The 24,086-nt window shown below is 44.5% G+C and overlaps 1 protein-coding gene across 15 annotated transcripts in view; it reads right to left on the bottom strand.

Moving 5' to 3' along the window:
- SOD3 (superoxide dismutase 3) overlaps window positions 1–24,086 on the bottom strand; it is a 155,565-nt gene that overhangs the window by 75,909 nt on the left and 55,570 nt on the right. For 3 of the 15 annotated variants that reach the window (XM_055588164.1, XM_055588163.1, XM_055588166.1), the window contains exons 3-4: window positions 12,690–12,789; window positions 6,879–8,519 (exon numbers count right to left, since the gene is read on the bottom strand). The exons of 8 other annotated variants lie outside the window; for them this stretch is intronic. In XM_055588164.1, the coding sequence (XP_055444139.1) occupies window positions 7,778–8,503 (726 nt within the window). In that variant the 5' untranslated portion in view covers window positions 8,504–8,519; window positions 12,690–12,789 and the 3' untranslated portion in view covers window positions 6,879–7,777. Of the gene's footprint in view, window positions 1–6,878; window positions 8,520–9,071; window positions 9,286–9,988; window positions 10,091–12,689; window positions 12,790–14,964; window positions 15,288–24,086 lie in introns of those variants that run through there. 4 more of the 15 variants (XM_055588162.1, XR_008717018.1, XM_055588165.1 and 1 more) reach the window with 4 other exon arrangements.

The raw sequence follows: 24,086 nt of genomic DNA, 5'->3' as shown, positions 1-24,086 counted from the left end.
CCTGGCAGGCTGCAGTTCATGGGGTTGCTAAGTCAGACACAGCTGAGCAACTGAGCACACATTCATGCAACCTAGGACTTGCCACATTTCATTGGTCAAAATTGTCACATGCCTGTGTGATCATGTCACATGCCTATGTCTAAACAGTCCTTAGCAAGGAAGATGGATTTTCTGTGATGGGTTTAGGTCTATCGAGGAAGCCTGTCCCTGGACATGGAGACTCTAAAAGGGTGAACACTGAAACAAAATCAGGTCTTGGGAAGTGTAGAAGAATTGGGAGTAGATTTGAATAGGCTGCCAACAGAATTGTCTCTGCACCACACATGTCTGTTCTTGTTGTATTTTTTCTCTTAAAAACCACAATATTACATTACTGGCAAATGTAGAGTTGGAGAGAGGAGCAGTTGTTGTTTGTTAAGAAAAATGTCATCTCATCTCTCCCTTCCCCTGGCTTCTGCATCATCTGTCCTATTTTGTAGCTAGAATGTTCCCACCTCTGTTTACCTCTTCAAGTATGTCTGTCCTTCCATTATTTTTTTCCAGCTCAGTTGCCAGCAGAATGCAGAGCAGTCTGGATAAATGAAACTGAGCTGGCAGGTCTCTTAATGAAGTGCACACGTGGCATTTCTTGTGATTGCTCTGTACCTGAGAGCCTTTGGGTGTGGATTTTTACATGTGAGTGTTTGTCATTCTTCTAATGAAGGTTCACAGAAATGGGTTGGCTTTTGTAAACCAGGCATTTCTCACCCCTAATCCTCTTCTCTTTCTGTGCCTCCTCTGCCCACCTCTTCTCCCCCTCCCCTTCTTCTTCCCTTGAAACATCTATTTCGGACGCCTCTCGAGCTAGGAGGCCTCTGATGGCATTCAGCTCAGCCCCTGCGGGACCCTCCTCCCCGCCGGCAGTCTTAAGGAAGCTAAATTCATTTTCCCGTTATTGTTCCTCTTTCTTTGCCCTCACTCCCAAACACACACCACATCATGAGGTGAAGTTCTAAAAAGAGTTCTAGTGTCGGCCATTCATGTGTCGGAGTGAATTGGGGGATGTGTTATCCCTACTGGAGCATTTGCACCCCAGTTCACCATGTGAATTGGTCCAGATGTAAGTCCAATCTTCTCTCTAAAGAATTTCAAAGACCAGCTGCTTGCTCATTGGAGTTATCTTTTTCTGTCTCTTTCAAATCACAGCATGCCTTTGCCCCTCTTGGTTTCCTCCAAAACCTGGGGGGCTCTCCTGGCTGGATCATTTCCTGTTCCATGAGCTGGTGCCCTCTTTCTCTTTGGCTCTATTTGAGCACCTTCCCCCCTGCCCTTGGCTTTCACTGTGGAAGCCTCCATTTGGAACAAATATTCCTCCTTAATAATATTGAGGGTACATTCACACGGCTCAGTTAGGATGTCTAAACGCCAAAGGGTTTCCCTTAACTCACTATTGTTATATATTCCTTGTCTTCCAGATGTCTTTCTGAACAGAGAAAAATTTGAAGATCATAGAGATGCAGTAGAGAGCTCGACAGTGAATCTAATTAGAAATGAGAAGCAGAAAAATAAGAAGGCCCCGTCTCTCAATATTATGGTTGCTCACAAAAACAAAATAAGTTGATACAGCATGATGGCAATTTAAAATGATAGATATAGATGTGCTGCCTTACTTTTCACATCACCTCTCTACTAAATGAGGATTTTTTTCAGATGCTTAGGCAAAGTTTGCATAATACTGACAAGTATGACTTTCTGAAATCTATATGAGCCCAGGAATATATTTTGGGATCGTAGCGAAGGCCAGTGAGAGCCTATTAAATTTAAAACAATAGACTTAATAAAGCACACCAGCTACTGTTTTGTACTTTGATTTAAAGAAAGAAGTAACTTCTATTCAGGTGTAGACCTTGTTTTATTGGATTCTACCATCATCGTGTATCATAACTATATATTTTTTGTTACCTGAAATTAAAATGTAATTTTCCCAATGTAGGTGATTGATTATCTTTATTACTTACATTATCCCCCCCACCCACCCTCGCTGAAGGCCAAGCCTGGGCTGAGCATAGTTTCTAGCAAACTGTAGCAGCTTATCACTTGCAATCTGTCACCTAAAATTATTAGATCATATGCTAGTTGTGAAAAATATGGAGAATGTAAAGATTTTATGCAATCAGCCAAAAACGCCAGATCTAAAATCAGTTGGTTTATTTCCTGTCATCTTTCAAGTTGACCAAAGCTCTCACTGATTTGCTCTATTTTCTTACGTTTTTAGTATTTCTGTATATACATGCACTGAAAAGCCCCACTTGGAAAAAAATGCACTGCAATTCTGAGAAAAAGCTTATCCTAAACATCTAAAGATAGCATTTCTAATTATTGTCGACATTGTGTTTACACTGTGCAAACTTGAGCATTATTCTCACTTTACCAGCTGTGTCTAGGTAGAGTCATTACATCAAACGCTTCTAATTTTACAAAAAGAAATCAAAACAAGTGTGTGTTTAAGTCTCAGTGACAAACGCAAACCCTGTGAGTCAAATAGGCAAACTGATTAGCAAGCTGGCTGGGAAGTCAAAACAGCAACTATAAGGAGATTAACAAAATAGATCTGTAAGAGTAGAGGAGTGAAAATAGCCTCAAGGGGCCAACTGGGGTCCTGTAGGCGGGTTTGGTTGTACATATCCGGTTCTGTGCCGGGAACCAGATGCCTGCCCTTATGGCCGCCAGTCTTTCCCTCATTTAGAGCTGTGATCACAGAATTCATCTCAGCTGGCCTCCTAATCTATGTGGAACTCCTTCTTCCAAACCAAAGAGGTAGCAGCCTTTCCTTTACTTGAATCCTTCCAGTGACACAATCCTCACTACATTTCAAGGTCATTCAATCCACTGCGCGAGCGTGCCAAATCGCTTCAGTTGTATCTGACTCTGCGATCCCATGAACTGTAGCCCACCAGGCTCCTCTGTCCATGGGTTTCTCCAGGCAAGAATACTGGAGTGGGTTGCCATGCCCTCCTCCAGGGAATCTTCCTGACCCAGGTATTGAACCCTTGTCTCCGGTGTCTCCTGCATTGGCAGGTGGGTTCTTTACCACTAGCACCACCAGGGAAGCCCCCATCCAATCCATTACTGCTGCTGCTGCTAAGTCGCTTCAGTCGCATCGGACTCTGTGCAACCCCATAGACGGCAGCCCACCAGGCTCCTCTGTCCCTGGAGTTTTCCAGGCAAGAATACTGGAGTGGGTTGCCATTTCCTTCTCCAAGGCATGAAAGTGAAAGTGAAGTCACTCAGTCGTGTCCAACTCTTTGTGACCCCATGGACTGTAGCCTACCAGGCTCCTCTGTCCATGAGATTTTCCAGGCAAGAGTACTGGAGTGGGGTGCCATTGCCTTCTCCGAATCCATTACTAGGTAACTATTTTTCTGACCTTAAGCTATTATTATTAATTAATCATTCATTAGATCCTTAGGCCTTAACGCTATGCTATACACCTCTCAGTAGTAACAATTTAATCACCACAACAAGCCAATGTAATAATCTTGTTTTACAGATGAGAGAACTCAGGCCCAGAGAGGAGAAGTGACTCACTTAGGTCACAGAGTTTATAAGTGTGGTCCCGCTGGGGTTCCAAACAGGCCTTCCTACCTGAGCCTGAACTGTTGGTCACTGTGCTATACACATTCCTTGTCCTTACAGTGAACCGTAATTTGCCCCTCTAGTATTTCCTTTTTCTGTTTCTTGCCTCAGGAACCCCATAGAGCAGTTCATCAACCCCATGTCCATGAATGGACAGAACAGAAATGAAGCGGATCTGCCAGGGTATCTTTTCAGTCTAGCGGAGTCAAAGGTAGTGAAGAGAGAAACTGAAAACAGAAGGTGCTATGGCCTGAATGTTTGTGTTTCCTGCAAAATTCATGTTGAAATCCTAACCCCCAAATATGATGGTGTTAAGAGGGGAGACCTTTGGTAGGGGTCCCTAAGTCATGAAGGGAGAACCTTCTTGAATGAGTTGTTGTTGTTGTTCAGTCACTTAGTCACGTCTGACTCTTTTCAACCCCATGGACTGCAACTGCCAGGCCTCCCTGTCCTTCACCAACTACCAGAGTTTGTTCAAACTCATGTCCATTGAGTAGGTGATGCCATCCAACCATCTCATCCTGTTATTCCCTTCTCCTGCCTTCAATCTTCCTCAGCATCAGGGTCTTTTCTAATGAGTCAATTCTTCAAATCAGGTGGCCAAAGTATTGGAGCTTCAGTTTCAGCATCAGTCCTTCCAGTGAATATTCAGGGTTGATTTCCTTTAGTATTGACTGGTTGGAGCTCCTTGTAGTCCAAGGGATTCTCAAGAGTCTTCAACATCACAGTTCAAAAGTGCCAATTCTTCAACACTCTTGAATGAGACGGGTGCTTTAAAAAAGGCTCGAAAGAGATCCCTCACCCCTTCCACCACGTGAGAACACAGCAAAGAGGTGCAGGCTATGAGACCCAAAGAGGCTCTCATCCACCATGTTGGTGCCCTGATTTGCACTCCCAGCCTCCAGAACTGTGAGAAATAAATGTCTATTGTTTATAAGCCAGCCAAGCTGCAGTATTTTGTGATAGCAGCCCAAATGGACCAAGACAGAAAATAAACAATGAGAGGCGCCAGCCCCTTCTGAAAAACAAGTACAAACTTCCATTGACAATCCTGAATTAACCTGTAATCTGGGCAGCAGTGTCAAAGATGGGGTGCTGGCTTTTTATTCTTGCCCATTGTGTGTTCCTATGTAATTGTTGCCTGTTTTCACAACTTTTAATTGTGGGGATAGGGAATGCATCTGAGATCAGGATATTTAAATACATGGTTTACCAATCCCTTATCAGTGCCAACCTGTACAGTTTAAAATAATATTTCAGACTGTTACCAAACCAAACTGGGGTCTGCTTGCCTGATACTCAGTAAAGCCAACCTACTTACACTGGGTTGTGGTGATGGAAAGGGCACCCAATGTGGGGCCAAGCGAGAATGGACAGCTCATTGAAAAGACTCAAACTCCCTGATGGTTTTCAGTGAAGGGTTTCTTAAGATGAAGGAGAAGGTCACAGGGTGCATGAGCTACTCAAGAACATCCTTCTGGTTGGCTGGTGATGAAGACAAAGTGATGTTTCAGGAATCTCAGTCATCAACCTTCTGGTTCCAGCTGGTCTGGGGTCTACACGGTTGTCACCACGCCATGAACCTCTTTCACCTGGTAGGGGGTTTAGTATCTGCAAAATGGCTCAAGGATATGGCTTACATTCTCTATAGCCCTTGAGGAGGAACTAAAGGTCCTTGACTGTTTTATAACTAAACATTTATTTAAATATAACAAAATATAACTATTTTACATTTATAAGTATTTGATAACTGAACATTTACTTTGTCTTGCTTGGTGGTTTTTCTTTATTTCTGCATTTTCTCACTTCTTTGATTCCATTTGCTCTCTAGAACTCGGGGAAGGCCCAGCAGGCTAGAGTTCTTCTACAGACTGGGGGATGTGGGTATGGGAACACAAGGGGTGTATCCCTGGGAAGGCCTCGCAGAGTCCTGTTCAGTTTCAAAACCAGTGAGAACCAGTTGGTGGAGCAAATTCACCAGGCAATAGTCTTTCTTCCCAATTGTCACTTGGGTTCAAGGAATGGTTTTTAAATAACAAGTTAGTCCTAGTAAGAGGTAAAAATAACCACTGGGGATGAGTTTTTGGCTAAAGTTTTGTTTGACTTACTGCCTCAAGAGTCTGAGAGAAACAGAAGCTGCCTGTAAAGAACCAGGGTGGAAAACTCACAGCTAGCAAATGGGTCTATCCCAGGAAGCTAAAAAGTTAATATACTTTCATTAATAAATGAAAGTGAATACCCAGGACTGATCTAGTCTGTGTATAGATTATAATTTTCAAGAGGAGAGGCAGAACCATTCCCTCATCAACCCTTGATCAAGACCAACCTACCTTTGGACCCCACTGGTTCCAACTGTTTTTGTAATCAAGAAGTTAAGAAGAGGGACTTCCCTAGTGGTCCAGTGATTGACTCCACACTTCCAAAGCAGGGGGCCAGGGTTTGATCCTTGGTCATGGAACTAAGATTCCACATGCCATATGGCATGGCCAAAAAAAAAAAAGTCAAGAAGAGCATTGTCCTGGTTGTGGAGAAGGCTGACAACTTCAGATACCAACACCAACTTCCCTGCAACTTGCCCAGTGACACTGCCTCAGTGGCCCTGTCTCTGCCATCTGGGAAATGGACCTCAGGCTTCACACAGAGGCAGCTGTGAAAGGCCACAGAGCCCAGCAAGTTGATACACACCTCATGCCAGGCCAGTGGCTCCAGCATCAGGATCACTGGGAGTGAAAGTGCCAGTCGCTCAGTCATGTCAGTCCCTGCAACTCTACGGACTGTAGCCCACCAGGCTCCTCTGTCCACGGGGATTCTCCAGGCAAGAATACTGGAGCGGGTAGCTATTCCTTCTCCAGGGTGATCTTCCCAACCCAGGGCTTGAACCCACGTCTCCTGCATTGGAGGTAGACTCTTTACTGTTTGAGCCACCAGGGAAGCCCAGAATCACTGGAAAGGTTGTTTGAAATACATTTCCTCCTCTCCCTTTGAATTCTACAGCTCTGGGATGTAGCCCAAGAAGCTGTTTTTTTGTTTGTTTTGCCACTTCCCTAAGAGATCTTGGTTTCCTCCGTCTTGCAGCTCCACCCAAATGCATAAGGATCAATAGGTGATTAAACCGTGCAGAGGAGCTAGGTAGGGAGGAAAGAGAAGTCCTGCAGGGATTTGGGAAACATCTTTACCATTCCCCAAAAATAGCTGAGCCAGGAAGAAGCATCAAAAAAGAAAAAAGTAACCAAGGCCCCCATGAAGTACTGATTTGCTGAGTTTTTAATGTGCAATGCAAACATTGTCAAACAACCCCCAAAGGAGCTGCTTTCTTGAGGGAGTTGAGGGTGGGGTTGCGGGGGGGAAATACCTGGCGACACCTGGAAGAGGCACCTAAGTGCAGGCTGCACAAGCTAGGGGGCAGAGGTGGGGGAGTGGTAGTAGGCAAATTCTGGAGAGGTCTCAGAATGCCTAGAGGGAGCCCATAGGAGGTGGGGGTAGGTGGGTGCTTAGGGCATAGAGGGATCTCAGGGCTCACAAGGTAAAGATGGGGGTGTCAAGGTGGAAAGGGACCTCAGAGAGTCTGGAAGACCCTCAGGGTTCATGGGTTTACTTCGGTATCTCTGGGGGTTCCTCAGAGCTCGGGGTGCCCTCAGGATGAAAGGGGGGTGTCTCAATATACACGGTTGAAGACCTCGAAGTGAAGGGGATTTTCAGTTAGATCCTAGCCATGGCAGAAGTGGTACTCCAGAGTACAGAGTGTCTCCGGGAGGGGAAGGAGAAAAATCAAGGTGAGCGGGTAGGCGGCTTGGGGTCTCAAGGAGGGGATCGTGGTCCTTGAAGAGGCGTCAGGATGTTGAGGGGTCCCAGGGTTCCCCAGGATGCGTAGAAGGGGTCCTGGGTCACATAGAGAGCATCTTGGGCGCTTGGAGGAATGTCAGGGTGTAGAAAGGCCTGGGGTCCTTGGGAGAGATGTCACAGCGTACAGTGATACTGGGGTATGTTGTGGCAAGGCGGCACTGAGGCACACAGGGGGGAATCTCGGGAGCCTGGAGAGAAGTCCGGGCGTGGAGCGGTCTAGGGGCATTTAGAGGGGAGTCGAGGCATGAAAGGGCTCCCAGAGCGCATAGAAGGGGTCTGCGGTGCGCGGTCGGAGCTCAGGGCCACCTAGGTGGAGCGCTCAGACGGCCTTACACTCGCTCTCGCGCCGCCGCTTCTTGCGCTCCGCGTGCTCCTGCGCCTGGCGTGCCCAGGGCCCGGGGCCACATAGACCCACCACGCAGCAGGCAAGCCGGCGGCCGGCGTTACCGTTCTCCAGACTGGCCTGATTGCCGCCGCGGCCCATGTCATCCTCGCCCGCGTGGACCACCACGGCACGGCCCGCGATCGAATGCGGGCCGGTGAGCGAGGCAGCCAGGCCGGAGCGGTACTTCCAGACCTGGCCATCGCGCACGGCGAAGTTGCCAAAGTCGCCCGGGTGCTGCGGGTGCGGCACGGACATCGGGTTGTAGTGCGGCCCGGTGGAGTCGCAGCCCTGGCTCAGGTCCCCAAACTGGTGCACGTGGATGGCGCGGCTTGTGCCGTTGGGCTCATTCGGGAAGCCCTCAAGGTGGAAGAAGGCCTCCAGCAGGGCGCCAGGCCGGAGCTGCCGGAAGAGCACGAGGCCCCTGACCCGGGGCTGCTCCGCCTCCAGAGTGGCCGACGGCAGCACCCGGCAGACGGCATGGAGCGCCGCGTCCGGGTCGATGGCCGCCGCCTGCCGCTGCATCATCTCCTGCCAGATCTCCGTCACCTTGGCGTGCATGTCGCGGATCTGCTCCTCCGTGTTGGAGCCCATCTGCTGCTGGACCTGGTCGGCCGAGGCATAGGCCACCAGGACCAGAGAGGCACAGAGCAGCGCCAGCATGGCCAGAGTCGAGCACCTGCGGGCACCCCCAGGGGGTGGGGGCGGAACGAGGCTTAGTCGCTGCAAACCTGGAATCCCAAACCCTCCGGGGTCCTTGACTCCAGACCCTTCCTGCTGTGAGGGGCTTTCTTGCCCAGCGTGCTTTTTTTGTTATTTTGGCCCCTGTCTCTCCAGGGCCTGCTGTATTCCTGAAACTGGGCTAGGTGCTGCCGTTGTAAAGATGGATGAGGAATAATCTCAAGAAACTCACAGGGATCTTTCTGAGCCACAAGTCTTATCTTGATCCTCCCAACTACCATCTCCATAGCAATGTGAGTCCGGGACATTGGCCTAGGGGTGGGCTTCCCTGGTGGCTCAGACTATAAAGAATTCACCTGCAGTGTGGGAGACCTCTGGGTTCCATCCATGGCTTGGGAAGATCCCCTGAAGGAGGGCATGGCAACCCACTCAGTACTCTTGCCTGGAGAAACCCCATGGACAGAGGAGCCTGGTGGGCTACAGTCCATGGGGTCACAAAGAGTCGGACACAAAAGAGCCACTAAGCACAACAGGGGTTGTCTCAGGCTACCTGAGGGAGGCTCTCGTGGCCGTTCCAGATCTCCTTCTTCTCAGCATCTCTGCCCCCTCATCTCCTGCCACTCTTTTTCTGCATCCTTAGACTGGCAGCATACGGCTTGCTGCCACTGCTTCTTGCACTTGCTATGTGCTCTCTGAAGTGGCCCATCCCCTCCTCTCTGCCATGTTCTGTAGACTTGAAGCCAGAAACTCAGTCTTATTCATCTGTATCCCCAGCATCTGGGCCTGCACCTGGCAGTAGGAGACATTTAATATGTGAATGTGGGATGAGGAGTTCACTGAGAGACAGATGTGTCATCAGATCATTCCAATGCTATCCTCTGATTGAAGATGGAGCTTTGTGCAGGGGAAGGCCAGAATAAGCAGTGTGTGTCTCCATGGGGGACTCCAGGAGGGCTTCCCAGAGGAGGTGACTTCTGAAGGTCCCACAGGACAAGTAGAAGCTTTTCAGCCAAGCCAGGTCAGAAGCCCATTTCAGGCAGGAGGCACAACATGAGTGTTCACAGACTGTGAAGGGACACAGTTTGTATGGGGCATGGGGGAAAGTTAGTGTGGTTGGGACGCAGCCTGTGCCACCAGGGAGGAGTCGAGGCTGAAGAGGGAGCTTTGGGCCAAGGAGGGAGGGGCTGGGTTTGCTCTGCTAAAGTGCGTGGTTATTAACCAGGAAGCTAGTGCTGGTAGAAGTTTTTAAGCAGAAAAGTGAGTTTTGAGATAGTTTTTAGTTTGGCAGGAGAAAGGATGTGGGCTAGACTTCGGGAATGGAGAGGACAGAGGAGAAGGGATGGGAAGACCCCAGGGAGAAATGGAGACAGGCAGAGGGTGATGAATTAGGGGGCAGCAGCAGCAATCCAAACCAAAAATGATGAAGGCTATTACCAAAGTGGAGGCAACACGGTTTCAGGAGTGCTTCAAACGTTTTCACGGTTTGGGTACACTGGCAGTGGAGAAGAGGAGCTGGGGATGACTGAGTTCCCAGCAGGGGAGACTGGATGATGGATGGTGTACCAGGCCCTGAGAAGACAGGAGAGAGGGCAAGTTTCGCCCAAGCTTGCTAAGGGTAAGATCCCAGGTGGGATGTTGGGCAGACGGTTGTAAATGGGAGTTCTGGCCCTTGGAAGAGGCAGTGTCAGTGGGAGGGGTTCTCAGTGTTTGGTGGCTACACATCAGATTCTGAATCTTAAAATTCAGATGCCCAGGCCACACCCTAAGAGAGTCTGATTCAGTGGGCATGAGTTGTTTCATTTTGTTTTATTTATAGCTCTGGTACCCAACCAGGAATTTTAAAGCAAGACACATATACTAACTGCAGTATTGTGGGGGAAATTTCTGACTCTGCCTTAGCTATAAAACAAGGCTGGTAAGACCACCAAGGATCACTAGGAAGGTTAAATGAGATACGAGATGACAGGCCATTTTCACATTTTTAAGCCTGCCCACAGGGATCAATGCTGCCTCTAAAGAGCTGGTTTGAGCGTCAACTGCATTGTCAAAGGCCTTCTCCAACCTCAAAGCAGATGCCATTTTAAAGTTAAAATCTGGGATTGAGTGTTTATTCCTTCCCTAATCATTACAGAAAGACAATCTAGTATGGTGATTAAAATCACAGATTCCAGAACTCACTGCATCTGAAGCCTGACACTGCCACTTTACTTACTCCCTTAAAGTAGGCACACTTGTTATTTTTGTTACAGAGTACCAGAGAAAGTGCTGGACTGCAGAGTCTAGGTGGGCTCACCCTCCTCTCTGAGCCTTCTGTTTTCTTATATGCAAATAGAGATAATCATACTTACCTTAGAGACTTGCTGTGGTGCTTGAAAGACACAATTAGAATCGCTAACGTTTACTGAACACTCATACAGGCACTATTAAAAACACTTTGCAAATGTTAATTCATGTAGCCTCCCAAGAACCCTCTGGGGTGGTTGTATTGTTACCCCCATTCTAGAGCACAGAGAAACTGAGGCACAAAAAGGTGAATGCTGTACAGACAACTAAGTCATGTCCAGCTCTTTGTGACCCCATAAACTGTAGCACACCAGGCTCCTCGGTCCTCCACTATCTCCCAGAGTTACACATTCAATAATAGCTGAGGCAGGATGTGAAGGGGTGTGGTCTGCCCCAAGCCCAGGGTTTAGGCACCACACTGTATAGCTCTCATCAGAGGCAATTAACCCAGAGCCTGGTACATAGAACATTCCTAGTAAGTGGCAGCTCTTAGTTATCAGAGAAAAACTGCTGATAAGGATTTCAGGACTATCCACTGAAAGGTGCTATTGAAGCTGTGGGAGGAGGAGGTGGCCAGGAAAGGCTCCAAGAAGGAGTGACAGGTAGGAGGAGAAGTCCAGAAAGTGACATCAAGGGAAGCACTTCTGACATGGCCTGGTTACTATGGTAAAGCCCCAGGGATCCGGGGCGGGAATAGAGGACTATCCCTGAGGCCACATCTTGGCCTCAAGCTCTCCATCACTACCTACCACCCCTGTCCTTTTGAGCTGGTCCAACCCCTCAGGAGGGCTCTGCCAACTGGAAGGTTTTTCACTGAAAGCATACAGCAAAAACAGGTTGTTTTGGACATGTCTACAAAGCTTTCTTTTCCAAAAATGCTTGGATCATAATTAACACTTGAAGGAGATGTTTTTGTCTTAAAAAGAGAGAGAGAATGTGTGTGTGTGTGTGTGTGTCGCTTAGTCATGTCCGACTCTTTGCAAGTCCATGGGCTGTAGGCCACCAGGCTCCTCTGTCCATGGAACTCTCCTGGGAAGAATACTGGAGTGGGTTGCCTTTCCCTTCTCCAGGGGATCTTCCCTACCCAGGGATCGAACCTGAGTCTCCTGCATTGCAGGTGGATTCTTTACTTTCTGAGCCACCAGGGAAGCCCTCTTAAATAAAAGAGAATTCTTAAACCCCAGGTAAACCTCCTTGGTCTTAAGCTTTTCACTTCGAGCCCTCCAGTTCAGCTCGCAGAAGGCTCACCCTTCTCAGTCTCTCAGAGCTGTAGATGACCAAGTGGTTTCAGAAGGGCTTGCTTGGTCCAGAGGGGAGAACAAAGTTATCAGGGAACAAAGCAAGCTACCAAGCTGGTGCCTCCTTCCTGGGTTTGGGTTTGGGAAAACTGTTTACTCCTCACCCCCTCAAAGACCCTGGAGTCTTCTAATGCCTGGGTACCCTAAGCGACGGGGTCCCGGCTGTGAGTCTGAGCCTGCGGGGTCCTCCCTTTGTGCCTCTCCTAAGCAGATGGCTTTTCCTTGCCACCCACACCAGACAACATCCAGAAACATCTACCTTCCTCACTCCACATCTCTCTTTTCTCTAACCCAGAGGATGCTGAGGTCCTCTTGAAGGGCATTAACGGATCCCCAAACAGTCACTTCCTGCCCCCGCCCATTGCCTTCCTCAGCCCTCTCACCACCGCCCTCCTCCTCCCCTTCAGAGCAGCTGGGCTCTGTCAAGAAGAAGTGCGTTTTCTCCCATGAAAATGTTCAAATCCTTTTCCTAGAAGAGGCTGGATGCCCTGCCCCATTTTCAGACTCAGTAAGCACACTCTGAGAAGAGTGAAATGAACCTCGACTTCACACCCACCTTTCCAGCTCTTCAAAGAGCGCTATCTCACCTGGGACCCAAGGAGCAGCACCTCACCAGCTGGTCACAGGAATGCGGGCAACTCCCGGGCTGTTTGTGACTGAGCAGGGCAGCCTCCGGGGGAGTGGTCACTGAGAGGAAAGAAGGTCATTGGGCTGGTTTAGGCAGGGAAGCCGGCCAGGCAGTCCTTGTTGTGGAATTGCCTCACCTCCCCCAGCTCTGTCCCCTCCCCGCAGTCCCTCCCCAGCCCTGCATTCCCTGGCCAAGTATTCCTTTTCGTGACTTCACTGAGTTGTGCAGACGTAGCAAGTGACCTTCAGGGCACAGCAGGGGAATAAAAAGTAGACAGAAAATAGCTTGTTTGGAGAGGTGTACAATGGTCTCTTTCTTGAGACGCCCTTTGCTGTCCCCTGATTTCCTCAGCTCTTGATTTACTTTTGCTGGATGTCTAAGATGGAAATGGACACCCTGCAAAAATGCATAATGTTTTCTCCAGGACCGTGCTTCCACACCTGTGAGAAGTGAGATGCAGGTGAGGTAGCAGTTACCCACTCAGGCTGCAGAGTCCCAGCCGTGTCACTTCCTAAGGATGTGCCTATGCCTCTGTTTTATCATCTGTAACATGGGGAGTGAAGTTAACCCAGTGCCCTGCCTGTAGTCCCACTCATCCTGTTCTCGCTTCCTCATTAAAGTTATGGAGGAGTCCTTTAAAATAATGAGTAGTGTGGAGGAACCACTTTCACTTTCCCAGTGCCCTTTTTCTCCTTCTTTTGCCATGATCTTTCCTTAATCACAGCAGTTCTTTCCAGAAATAGAAGCTCCCTCCCCCCCACCAGAAAAGCCCACATTGGAAAAGGCGGCTTGCCTGCCTGCCTGTCTGCCCTCCAGCCTGCTTTCAATAAATGCTTAGTGGGTGCTCACTCTGTTGTGTACTGGTACCCAAAGCTGCGTGAGTTCCTGCCTTTTGGGGTTCACACTCCAGGGAGGGAACAGCAGTGTCAACAGATCCATCCAGTACAGAGTGGGGACTGCAACTGGGGAAGCAAAGCCAGGGCTCCTAGAGACCCAGACCCTTGTCCTGACCTCAGGAAAGCTTGTTCACAGTCTAGACTTCTGGGCCCCATCCCAGGCTAAGTTAATCCTTTGCCAGCAGGGCTTCCTGGAATCATCTTTTTAAAAACTAGCTAGGGTATGGGCTTCTCAGGTGGCTCAGTGGTAAAGAATTCACCTGCCAAGCATTAGACACAGATTTGATCCCTGGGTCAGGAAGATCCCCTGGAGGAGGAAATGGCAGCCTACTCCAGTATTCTTGTCTAGGAAATCCCGTGGACAGAGGAACCTGGCCCTCTACAGTCCATGGGGTTGCAAAAGAGTCGGATGTGATGTAGCAACTGAAACAACAAGAATTCTGGGGTACAACCGGGTTTGGAAACCTCTGCTTGGCAGGCAGTGGCAGGCAGAACTCAAACTAAAGATCTTGTCCTGGAGCAGCCATTGCACAAGATAAGATGGAGACTTCTGGGCACTCAGAGCCTCCAGCCTCTACCCTGGCATCAGCCCACCTGACACACTGAGTACTCAGGCCTCATGGGCTCAGTCCCTCCCACTCTGCATTCTGTTGATGGGCATAGGTGCCTTTAACTAATGACTATTTTGAGTTCCAGATGCTGCCCTCCACTCTACCTCACCCTGAAACATTCTGGTTTCCCATTCTGAATCGTCCATCCAACTGAAGAAAAAAAAAAATGAAATCTGTATTTTCATTGTTATTGAAGTAAGACTTGTATCAGTTCATAACTACTGTATGAAGTAGCACTTTCTTCACTTAGTTTTATTTAAGGGCCAAGAAAGATTTCCTCTGCTATGATATTCTAGGATTGGTATTAAAGTCCATTTTCACTTTCCTTTTTATGGCATTCTAGGAGAAATTTGCTTTTTCTCCTACCCGACCTTGTGAACATCCATGCACCACTCCTTTGGCAATAGCACCCCAATTTCCTTCTTGGAAACCGCTGCATTTTCAGTCCATGAAAGTAGTATTGATTCACCCTTTGCTCCAGAAGTGGGTTCCTGACCAGTCATAATATTGCATTAGTTCCAGAATAATACATTCAGAGCCAGTAAGATGCAGTGACATTTTTGCTGGGACTGTTGTGAAGGATGCATCTTCTCTTTCCCAATGGACTTGAAACTGGAGGAGAAAGGGTAGAGTTATTGTACCCCCTTGCTCCACTCAGGGAAAACCCATCTTAGGATGGGGCCAGTGGAGGGAAGTAGAATCAAAGTAGAGTTATATTTGGACCCAGCTGTGGAGAAGGCAATGGCACCTCAATCCAGTACTCTTGCCTGGAAAATCCCGTGGACGGAGGAGCCTGGTAGGCTGCGGTCCATGGGGTCGCTAAGAGTCGGATATGACTGAGCAACTTCACTTTCACTTTTCACTTTCCTGCATTGGAGAAGGAAATGGCAACCTGCTCCAGTGTTCTTGCCTGGAGAATCCCAGGGATGGTGGAGCCTGGTGGGCTGCCGTCTCTGGGATCGCACAGAGTCGGACACGACTGAAGCAACTTAGCAGCAGCAGCAGCAGCAGCAGCAGTGTTTAAGCCCCTGGATCCAGCTGTACCTGAAACTGTTTTCATTATGTGAGTCAAATACATTCTTTTTGTTGTTGTTTTTAAATGGACAAATGATTTATTGGTAGTTTTTGTACCTTTTTAGTAATATACACATTTTATAATACATATATTTAAACATAGCCTAATAAACAATACACTCTATTTTTCTATTCCTACAACATGTATTAAAACCAGAAACTCTTAATGGCATTTGTCTTTGGGGTGCAGAACTGAGAATGAGGAAGGAGAGGAAGAAGCACCCTAATCACCATTTGGAGTTTTTTTTCCTAAAATTAGTTATGAGAAAGCATTACTTCATTAAAAAAATTATTTTTAATTTATTGTTTTTAATAGACTAGTATGTTTTACCAGTCTATTACAAAATACCTTCTCTTTTTGCTTAAGTTGTTTGGGCTGCATTTTCTGCACTTGAGACCAAACACTTTACAAAACACTTTCTCACATACTGTTTTATTTAATGCTTGCATTAATTTTGTGGGATAGGTGTTAATTTGCCCACTTTGTAGATAAGGAAATGAGATTCAGAAGGACTATTCTTTCTGAATAATAGGTCAATTATACTTCAGTTTTTTTAAAGAAAAGAACAGGCCGAAAGTTTCAGTGTTATAACATGGCAAAGGCAAAATTTAAACCCAAGAGTCTCTGATTGCTGATCCTGGTCCCTTAATCATTATGTTTTATTACCTCCAAAAGTCTGAAGGGGAGATGAAAGAAAAGTTCGAAACAAATGACTCTGTACCTCCCAGTTATCCCTGTAGTCAATGAGTGCCGTGCAAACAAGACACCTAACCCTCAACCTCTTCCTTTCTCCTTGTGCTAATGTATAATACAATGGAAAATCAAGCAAGCATTGTAAATCAGCCATTATTAGGAGATGCATTCAAATGTACTTCCATCTGAATAGAAGAGAGCTTTGCTAGAGAACTTCGGACTTCTTTTATGCAGGAATATCAGTTGTACATAACTTCCTTCTCGTTGTGTTCAGAAAACTGATAGAATTAAATTCTACCAGGAAATAAAGTGGTTACTGTGAGGAGAAAGTTTCTGAACACAACAGTTAGGATTTCAGATTGCCTCCCTAAAAGGCCAGAGTCTGTGTGGTAACAGTTTACCCAACCAGAGTACTTCAGATACACCTGAGACAGCTTCAAGTGTGTCTTGCCCGCCTGGGTTCTCCCAGAAGCCCCTGGGAAGTAGGAGTGGAACCAGGGACCTGTGTAGTTTAACCTTGCGTCCTGTCATTTTGTCCAAACCCAACAGGATAATACGGGGAAAAGGAGACGCTTGTTGGCAAAGTGGTCAGGGAGATTAAAAACATCACTCTTATTAACAGTCATAAACCAATACTATCTCAGATGTATTTCGTGCCTCTTCTCTGCCAGGCACAAGTTAAGTGACTCACATGCACCTTTTATTTATAATAGCCCTGCTCTTCAGTGAAGAGACACTGCATCCCGTGTCCATGCTGTGTTCTGGGAAATTTCCTTTTCCCTGTGAATGTGTAACCCTTCCGTTGAAATGTACGTGAATCAGAAGGGAATGGAAACCAGTCAGAACCAGGAACTTCTGAACAAGTTACACTTGGCTGGCCATGTGAGGAGAAGACCAACTGTAGCTCACGAAAAGCAATGTCTTTCTGGTCAGAAGGTGAGTATGTGCAAAGTATTCTCTGAGGAAAACATCAAAGTAAAATCCCTCCAAGCTAAGTCCTTCACGGGGTCTGACCTTGCCTCTAGTTCCACTTCCTGCCCATACCTGTGAGAGAACACTTAGCTCATTCCTGTTTTGCCACATAAAAACAAAATAGCAGTATGAATATTTAAAAGCATATCCAATGAAGCATTCATCTCCTCAAAATAATTGCACAGTACACTCCACTTGAAAAAAGAGAAGTATTTTCCAGCTTATTTTCTAGTTGTATTTATTTTAAAATATTTGTTGAACCATTGGCCATATTGATCCCTCCCTCTGCTTGCTGCCTCCCACTATTGAAGCTGGAAAGCCAGGCACTTACTTTCCCAGAATCCCTTGCAGCTGGTGGTGGTCATGAGACCCAGTTATAGCCAATTGGACATAATCTGATGTGGCTTTGGGAAAAGTTCTCACTTTCATTATTAAAAAGACAGAAATGATTTGTGCTGCCTCTTTATCCTTCCTATTGTCTTAAACATGGGTTTGATGCCTGGTAATGTGGCAGCTCCTTTGGGGCTATAAGTTGGTGAGAATGAGAACAAAAGCCAAAGTGCACAGGATGAAGGAGAAAAAAATGGAAAGAACCTAGGTCCTCAAAAGCTTCATTAAAAACGAAATTAAATTAAAAGCTAAAGAGGGAAAAGTGTCTCGCTGAGCACCTTAACTAACACCAGCACCGTTGTAGTTTTCTGATAATAGGAGGAAATTACCTCCATGTTTTCCACTGTCAGTGGGTTTCTGTTATTAATACTTATAGCCAAATTCATGCCTGACTGATAAAATTACGTACCAGACTCTGCTCTGGGCATCATGACTGTGAAAATGTATGAATCATAACCTTAGTTCAGGCGGCTCATAATCTATTTGAACAGACCTATATATGAAGGACCACAGATTCTCCCCAGTATTATTTTCATAATTTACAAATAACAAAACTGAGACCCACAGTGCTTAATTGCCTTGTTCAGTGTCACACCTAATAGGTGCAGAGGAAGGACTTGAGCCCAGATGGCTGAGCCTTCAGATTGGTGCCTGTCTATCTCACTGGTTCTGATGCTTCATAGACTATCTCTTTCCCTTTCCCCTTCTGACCACCTCCTGCAATACACACACACCCTGCAACTTCACATGGAAGAAGAAAACTTCTCCCCGTTCAGATGGCCACCCTGGCCCAATTCCTTTTGTCCACACCTTCAGAATGACCAAACAAACTACAACAAGAAAAAGACGGACAGGAAACCCCCAGGGAGCTTGTGCAAAATGCACAAACACTGCAACAAGTAGAGATTGGCATCTAGGGACGGAAGTGACATAACATTCTCTGCTCCTAGGGTTATAGAAAATCAAAGCTGGAAGAAACTGTGCAGAAGAGGTTCTCTGACTCAGCCTCTATTTTAGAAAAGGATTTAGGCAGTCTTAATGATGACGGAATTCAGAAAGCCTCAGATTTGAAGCACAGGGAGGAAAATAGAGAAGCAGCCATGTGTCTCACTTAGAAAATGAATCCAGTAGGGTTCTGGCCCTTCTTTAGTGATGATCTCAAATGGAGTGAGTAGTGACTCTCATCACAGCCTCCAAACCACCATCACCTACCAATATCACCCAGAGGTGAATCCAGAAGGGCAGCAGTATCTGAAAGATTAGATAGTCCTGCATTATGGCCCTTGTAGTATATTTTGAATTTCATTTCACAGAATTTTGGAGCAATTTTACAAAGCAAGCAACCTCCTCGCAGTTTTTCTGAGCCCAGACACAGCTGTTCAGGATCCATCTTGCCATTCCTGGAGAGAATGGGAGTAGGTTTGAGGTTTTGGGACATCCTCCTTATAGCGGGGACATAATAGGAACTATTGGCAGACCCAGATGGGAACCAGGACATGGAACTTTCTCCAGCTTTTGTCCATCTTAGCATAAGAAGCTTCTCGCATTGGTCTTTCTCCACAAAATTTTTACATCAGAAACTAGGGGGTATCTCTTATTGGCTGATGCATGCTAAATAATGTCTGATTCTTTGCAACCCTATGAATTGTAGGCAACCAGGCTCCCCGTCCATGGGATTCTCCAGGCAAGAATACTAGAGTGGGATGCCATTTCCTTCTCAGGGGATCTTCCTGACCCAGGGATCTGACCCCCATCTCCTGTGTCTCCTGCATTGCAGGTAGATTCTTTAGATTTTTTGCCACTGAGCCACCGGGTTAATTTCCCTTAAAATCCAAGGCAGAGGAGTTGGGATCTAACTGTTGGTTCAACTACTTTATTTGACTTATGGAAATGTGTTTTGATCATCAGAGCATCTTCCTGGTTGGGCATTATTGATCAGAATAAAGTTATCTTCTCATTTGGGAACATGTATTTATTACATACACACTAACATAGACTTGAAATTGCTTTTAAAATACATTACAAGGAGCGAACAGGCATTTGTAAAAGAAAATGCCTATGCCTGGGATGAAACCATCCTCTCTTTTGAGGATAGTTTAGTTAGAAGCATTCTAACTTTCAAAGTCCTATCAACTCAAACAGAACTCGAGTGTTTATTACAATAGGAACTGAAAACTCCAACACCTATGGGGGCCAGACAGGTCACATCATGTCGAAAGTGGGCCAGCTATGTGCTGTCTCCTTTTTGTCATTAAACACATAGCCTTTCTATATGTATTGTGTCTTCATATTCTAGCGGAGGTATTTACCTGAAGAAAAATTTCTTTTCTGTGAGAAAAAGAGCAACAGCCCATTGAAAAATGGCAACTCAGCCCCAGTGCCTGGAAAACAATAGAGAAGAGTGGAGATTGGAGAGAAATTCTGAATAGATATGGGGCAGCAGCTGCACAACCAGATGTTGCCAAATGGGAATGCTGCCTATTATTGCCATACCTTCTGTTTTCAAGAGAGACCAGAGATTGACATCTCTACGTAATAGTTCTCGTTTTTCAAATGATGGCTCAATAGTGTTATTTGCTGTCTGTAAAGGCTACATATCAAATATACAGATAAATTGACACTAAAAGGATGAAAAAAGATTTACCATGCAAACAGCTTAAGACAAGCACGATTATACTAATATCAGACAAAGTGGATGTCGAGATAAAGATGATTGGTGTAGATCATTGCAATTGGGCATTTTATGATGATGAAAGCACATTTATCAGTAATCCTTAAATGTTTAGCACAATAACAAACCATTAGAATACATTGACAGAAATTTGGCTAAAGAGATAAATAAATAAGTGCATAATCATAATTGGACATTTTTTAACACATTCTCTTTTTAGTTGACAGAAGTGAAGTGAATTGAAGTCGCTCAGTCATGTCTGACTCTTTGCAACCCCATGGACAGTAGCCTACCAGGCTCCTTCGTCCATGGGATTTTCCAGGCAAGAATACCAGAGTGGGCTGCCATTTCCTTCTCCAGAGGATCTTCCCAACCCAGGGATCGAACCTGGGTCTCCTGCATTGCAGACAGGTGCTTTACTGTCTGAGCCACCAGGGAAGCCCATGAAGTTGCTCAGTCGTGTCCAACTCTGCGACCCCATGGACTGTAGCCTACCAGGCTCCTCTGTCCATGGGATTTTCCAGGCAAGAGTACTGGAGTGGGCTGCCACTTCCTTCTCCAGAGGATCTTCCTGACCCAGGGATCGAACCTGGATCTCCTGCGTTTCAAGCAGGCTCTTTACCCTTTGAGCCACCGGGACATTTTTTAACATATTCTCTTTTTAGTTGATAGAAGAAATAGACAAAAAACACTTGGCATATAGATTATCTGGACAACACTATCAACCAACATGACTAAAATTATTTTCCCAACAATTGCAGAATAAATGTTCTTTTCAAGTTTACATGAAATATTCACCAAGGTAGACTATATCCTAGTCTATCTTGATTTCATTATATTTAAAAAAGTTAAAGCTTTATAGATTATGTTAATATGTTATCTGATTGCAATGAAAGAAAAATAGATATCAATAACAATTAGATATCTAGAAAATTCCCAAATACATGAAAATTAAATAAGGCACACTAAATAATCCATGAGTCAAAGAAGAAACCCTAAGGGAAATTAGAACATATTTCTAAGTGAATCATAATGAAAACAACATATCAAAATTCGTGGAATGTAGCCAAAGCAGTTATTAGAGGAAAATATATAACTTTAAATGCCTATGTTAGAAAAATAGGGAGGTTTAAGTGTTAAGAAGCTAGGAAAATCACAACAATGTAAGCAGAAGGAAAGAAATAATAAAAAACATTAATCAATGAAATTGAGAACAGATAAACTTTAGAGAAAGTTTAAAAAGCCAAAAGAAGGTACTTTGGAAAGATTAATACAATTGATAAAGTTCTAGTAAAACTAATTTAAAAAGAGAGAGTAATCCAAATTACCAGTGTAAGAAATAGAAGAAGGCATAACACATCATATCCTATGGCTATCAAAAAGATAATTAAATATTCTGAGTAAATTTGTTTATAAATTCAATAATTGAGATAAATTGGAAAAATTCTTGAAAAATTCAACTTACCAAAATTGATACAGGAAAAATAATTTAAATGGCCCTGTACATTAAAAATATATTTTTTTGTAGCTCAAAAATCTTTTCCTCAGAGAAAAGCATAGGCCCACATGGGTTCATCGGTGAATTCTACCAGTTATCAAATATTTAAGAAAGAAGTAATATCACACTTACACAAACTCTTTCAGAAAATAGAGGAGAAAATTCTTCTCAATTTATTTTACAACACTAGCATAAACCTGAAACCAAAATCCTGACAGACTAATGTCCTTCATTAACACAGAAAAAGATTCCTCAACAAAATATTAGCAAAACAAATCCAGAAAATATATAATAGGGAAAGTATATCATGACCAAGTAGAATTTATCTCAGAAATACAATATTGGTTTAACACTTGAAAATTTGCCTATGCAATTCACCACATTAACAGAATAAAGGAGAAAAATCACATGATTATCTCAATAAGAGAAGAAAAAGTATTTGACAAAAGCTAATCCCCATTCATGATAAGAACTCCTTGATTAGATGGAAATAGAGGGGAACCTCCTTGATTTCATCAAAGACAGCTATGAAAAGCCTACAGATAACAGCATGGGTGATGGAGAAATTTTGACTGCTTTCCACCTAAGATTGGAACTGTTCTTCCTACCTACTGTCCTGGAAGTCCCTGCCAGTGCAGTAAGACAAGAAAAAAAAAGATGGATATTGAGGAGGAAGAAAGTAAACTTGATACAAACACTGTGGTTGTCTACAGAGACAATTCCAAGGACTATTTTAAAAACTACTATAAATAGTAAAAGAATTTAACAAGGTTAAAAGGATCGTATGTCCTGATCAAGTGGGATTTATCCCAGGAATGCAAGGATTCTTCAATATAGACAAATCAACCAATGTGATACACAGTATTAACAAATAATTAAAGAATGAAAACCATATGATTATCTTGATAGATGCATGAAAGCTCTTGACAAAATCCAACATGAATGGACCTAGAGACTGTCATACAGAGTGAAGTAAGTCAGAAAGAGAAAAACAAATACTGTGTATTAACACTCAGGGAACAGGGAACTCTACTCAATGCTCTGTGGTGACCCAAATGGGAAGGAAATCCACAAAAGAGGGGATATATGTAGAGCTGATTAGCTTTGCTGTACAGCAGAAACTAACACAACATTGAAAGCAATTATACTCCAATAAAAATTAATTAAAAGAATTTAGCAAGGTCACATAATACAAAGCCAGTAAATAAAAATCAATTGGATTTTTGTATACTGGCAAAAAACAACTGAGAATGAAATAAATACTATTTATAAGAACATCAAAGAGAATAAAATATTCAGTAATAAATTTATAAAAAGATTTTAATACTTCAACCCTTAAAATGTACAAAAATACAAAATGTTTCTGAGAGATATTAAAGTAGATCTAAATATAGTTATTTCATATTCATGGATTATAAAATAAGTATTGTTAAGATGTCAGTTATCTCAGATTCAATGCAGTTCTAGTCATAAGCCCAGCAGACTTTTGTAGAAATTGAAGAGATGATTCTACAACGTATGTAAAAAAGTAAAGGATCTAGAATAGCTAAAATAATTTTGCAGGAAAAAAGTTAGAGGAGTGATACTACCTGACTTCAAGACCCATTAGAAAACTCTACCAATCAAGTGTAGGAGATAAATTTTTATGACCTTCAAGTAGGTAGAGTTTGCTTAGTAGAACAAAAAAAGCATAAATTATAAAAGAAAATGGACAAATTGCATTTCGTCTCAATTAAAAATTTTTTTGTTCTTCAAAAGTCACTTTTATAAAACTGAAAACAGAAACCACAGACCAGGATGTATTACTAACACACTTGTCTGTCAAAGGACCTGTATACAGAATGTATAGATAATGTCTACAATGAAATAATAAGAAAGATAACCCAATTTTAAAAATGGGATCAAATAATTTAATCAATGCTTCAGTACAAATGACCAATAAGCATCTTCATTTGTCATCAAGAAAATGCAAAACAAAACCACAGTTGAATATCACTGTACATCAATACGGAGAAGGCAATGGCACCCGACTCCAGTACTTTTGCCTGGAAAATCCTATGGACGGAGAAGCCTGGTAGGCTGCAGTCCATGGGGTCGCTAAGAGTCGGATACAACTGAGCGACTTGACTTTCACTTTTCACTTTCATGCATTGGAGAAGGAAATGGCAACCCACTCCAGTGTTCTTGCCTAGAGAATCCCAGGGACAGGGGAGCCTTGTGGGCTGCCGTCTATGGGGTCGCACAGAGTCGGACACAACTGAAGTGACTTAGCAGTAGCAGTAGCAGTACATCAATATGCTTACTAAAAAGAAAAACACGGATGATGTAAATGTTGGTGAGAATGTGGAATAGCTAGAACTTCTACATTATTGGTGAGTGTGTAAAATGGTGAACCACTTTGGAAAAGTTTTCAGAAGTTTCTCACAAGGTTAAACATACACTTAGCATGGGGTGGCAGAGGATGAGATGGTTAGATAGCATCACCAACTCAATGTACATGAGTTTGAGCAAACTCCAGGAGATAGTGAAAGACAGGGAAGGCTGCCGTGC

This window comes from Bubalus kerabau, chromosome 7 (genome assembly GCF_029407905.1).
Source record: "Bubalus kerabau isolate K-KA32 ecotype Philippines breed swamp buffalo chromosome 7, PCC_UOA_SB_1v2, whole genome shotgun sequence".
In the NCBI taxonomy this organism is placed as follows: Eukaryota; Metazoa; Chordata; class Mammalia; order Artiodactyla; family Bovidae; genus Bubalus; species Bubalus kerabau.
The sequence above is the reverse complement of the archived record's forward strand: the minus strand, read 5'-3'. Positions and strand labels throughout refer to the sequence as shown.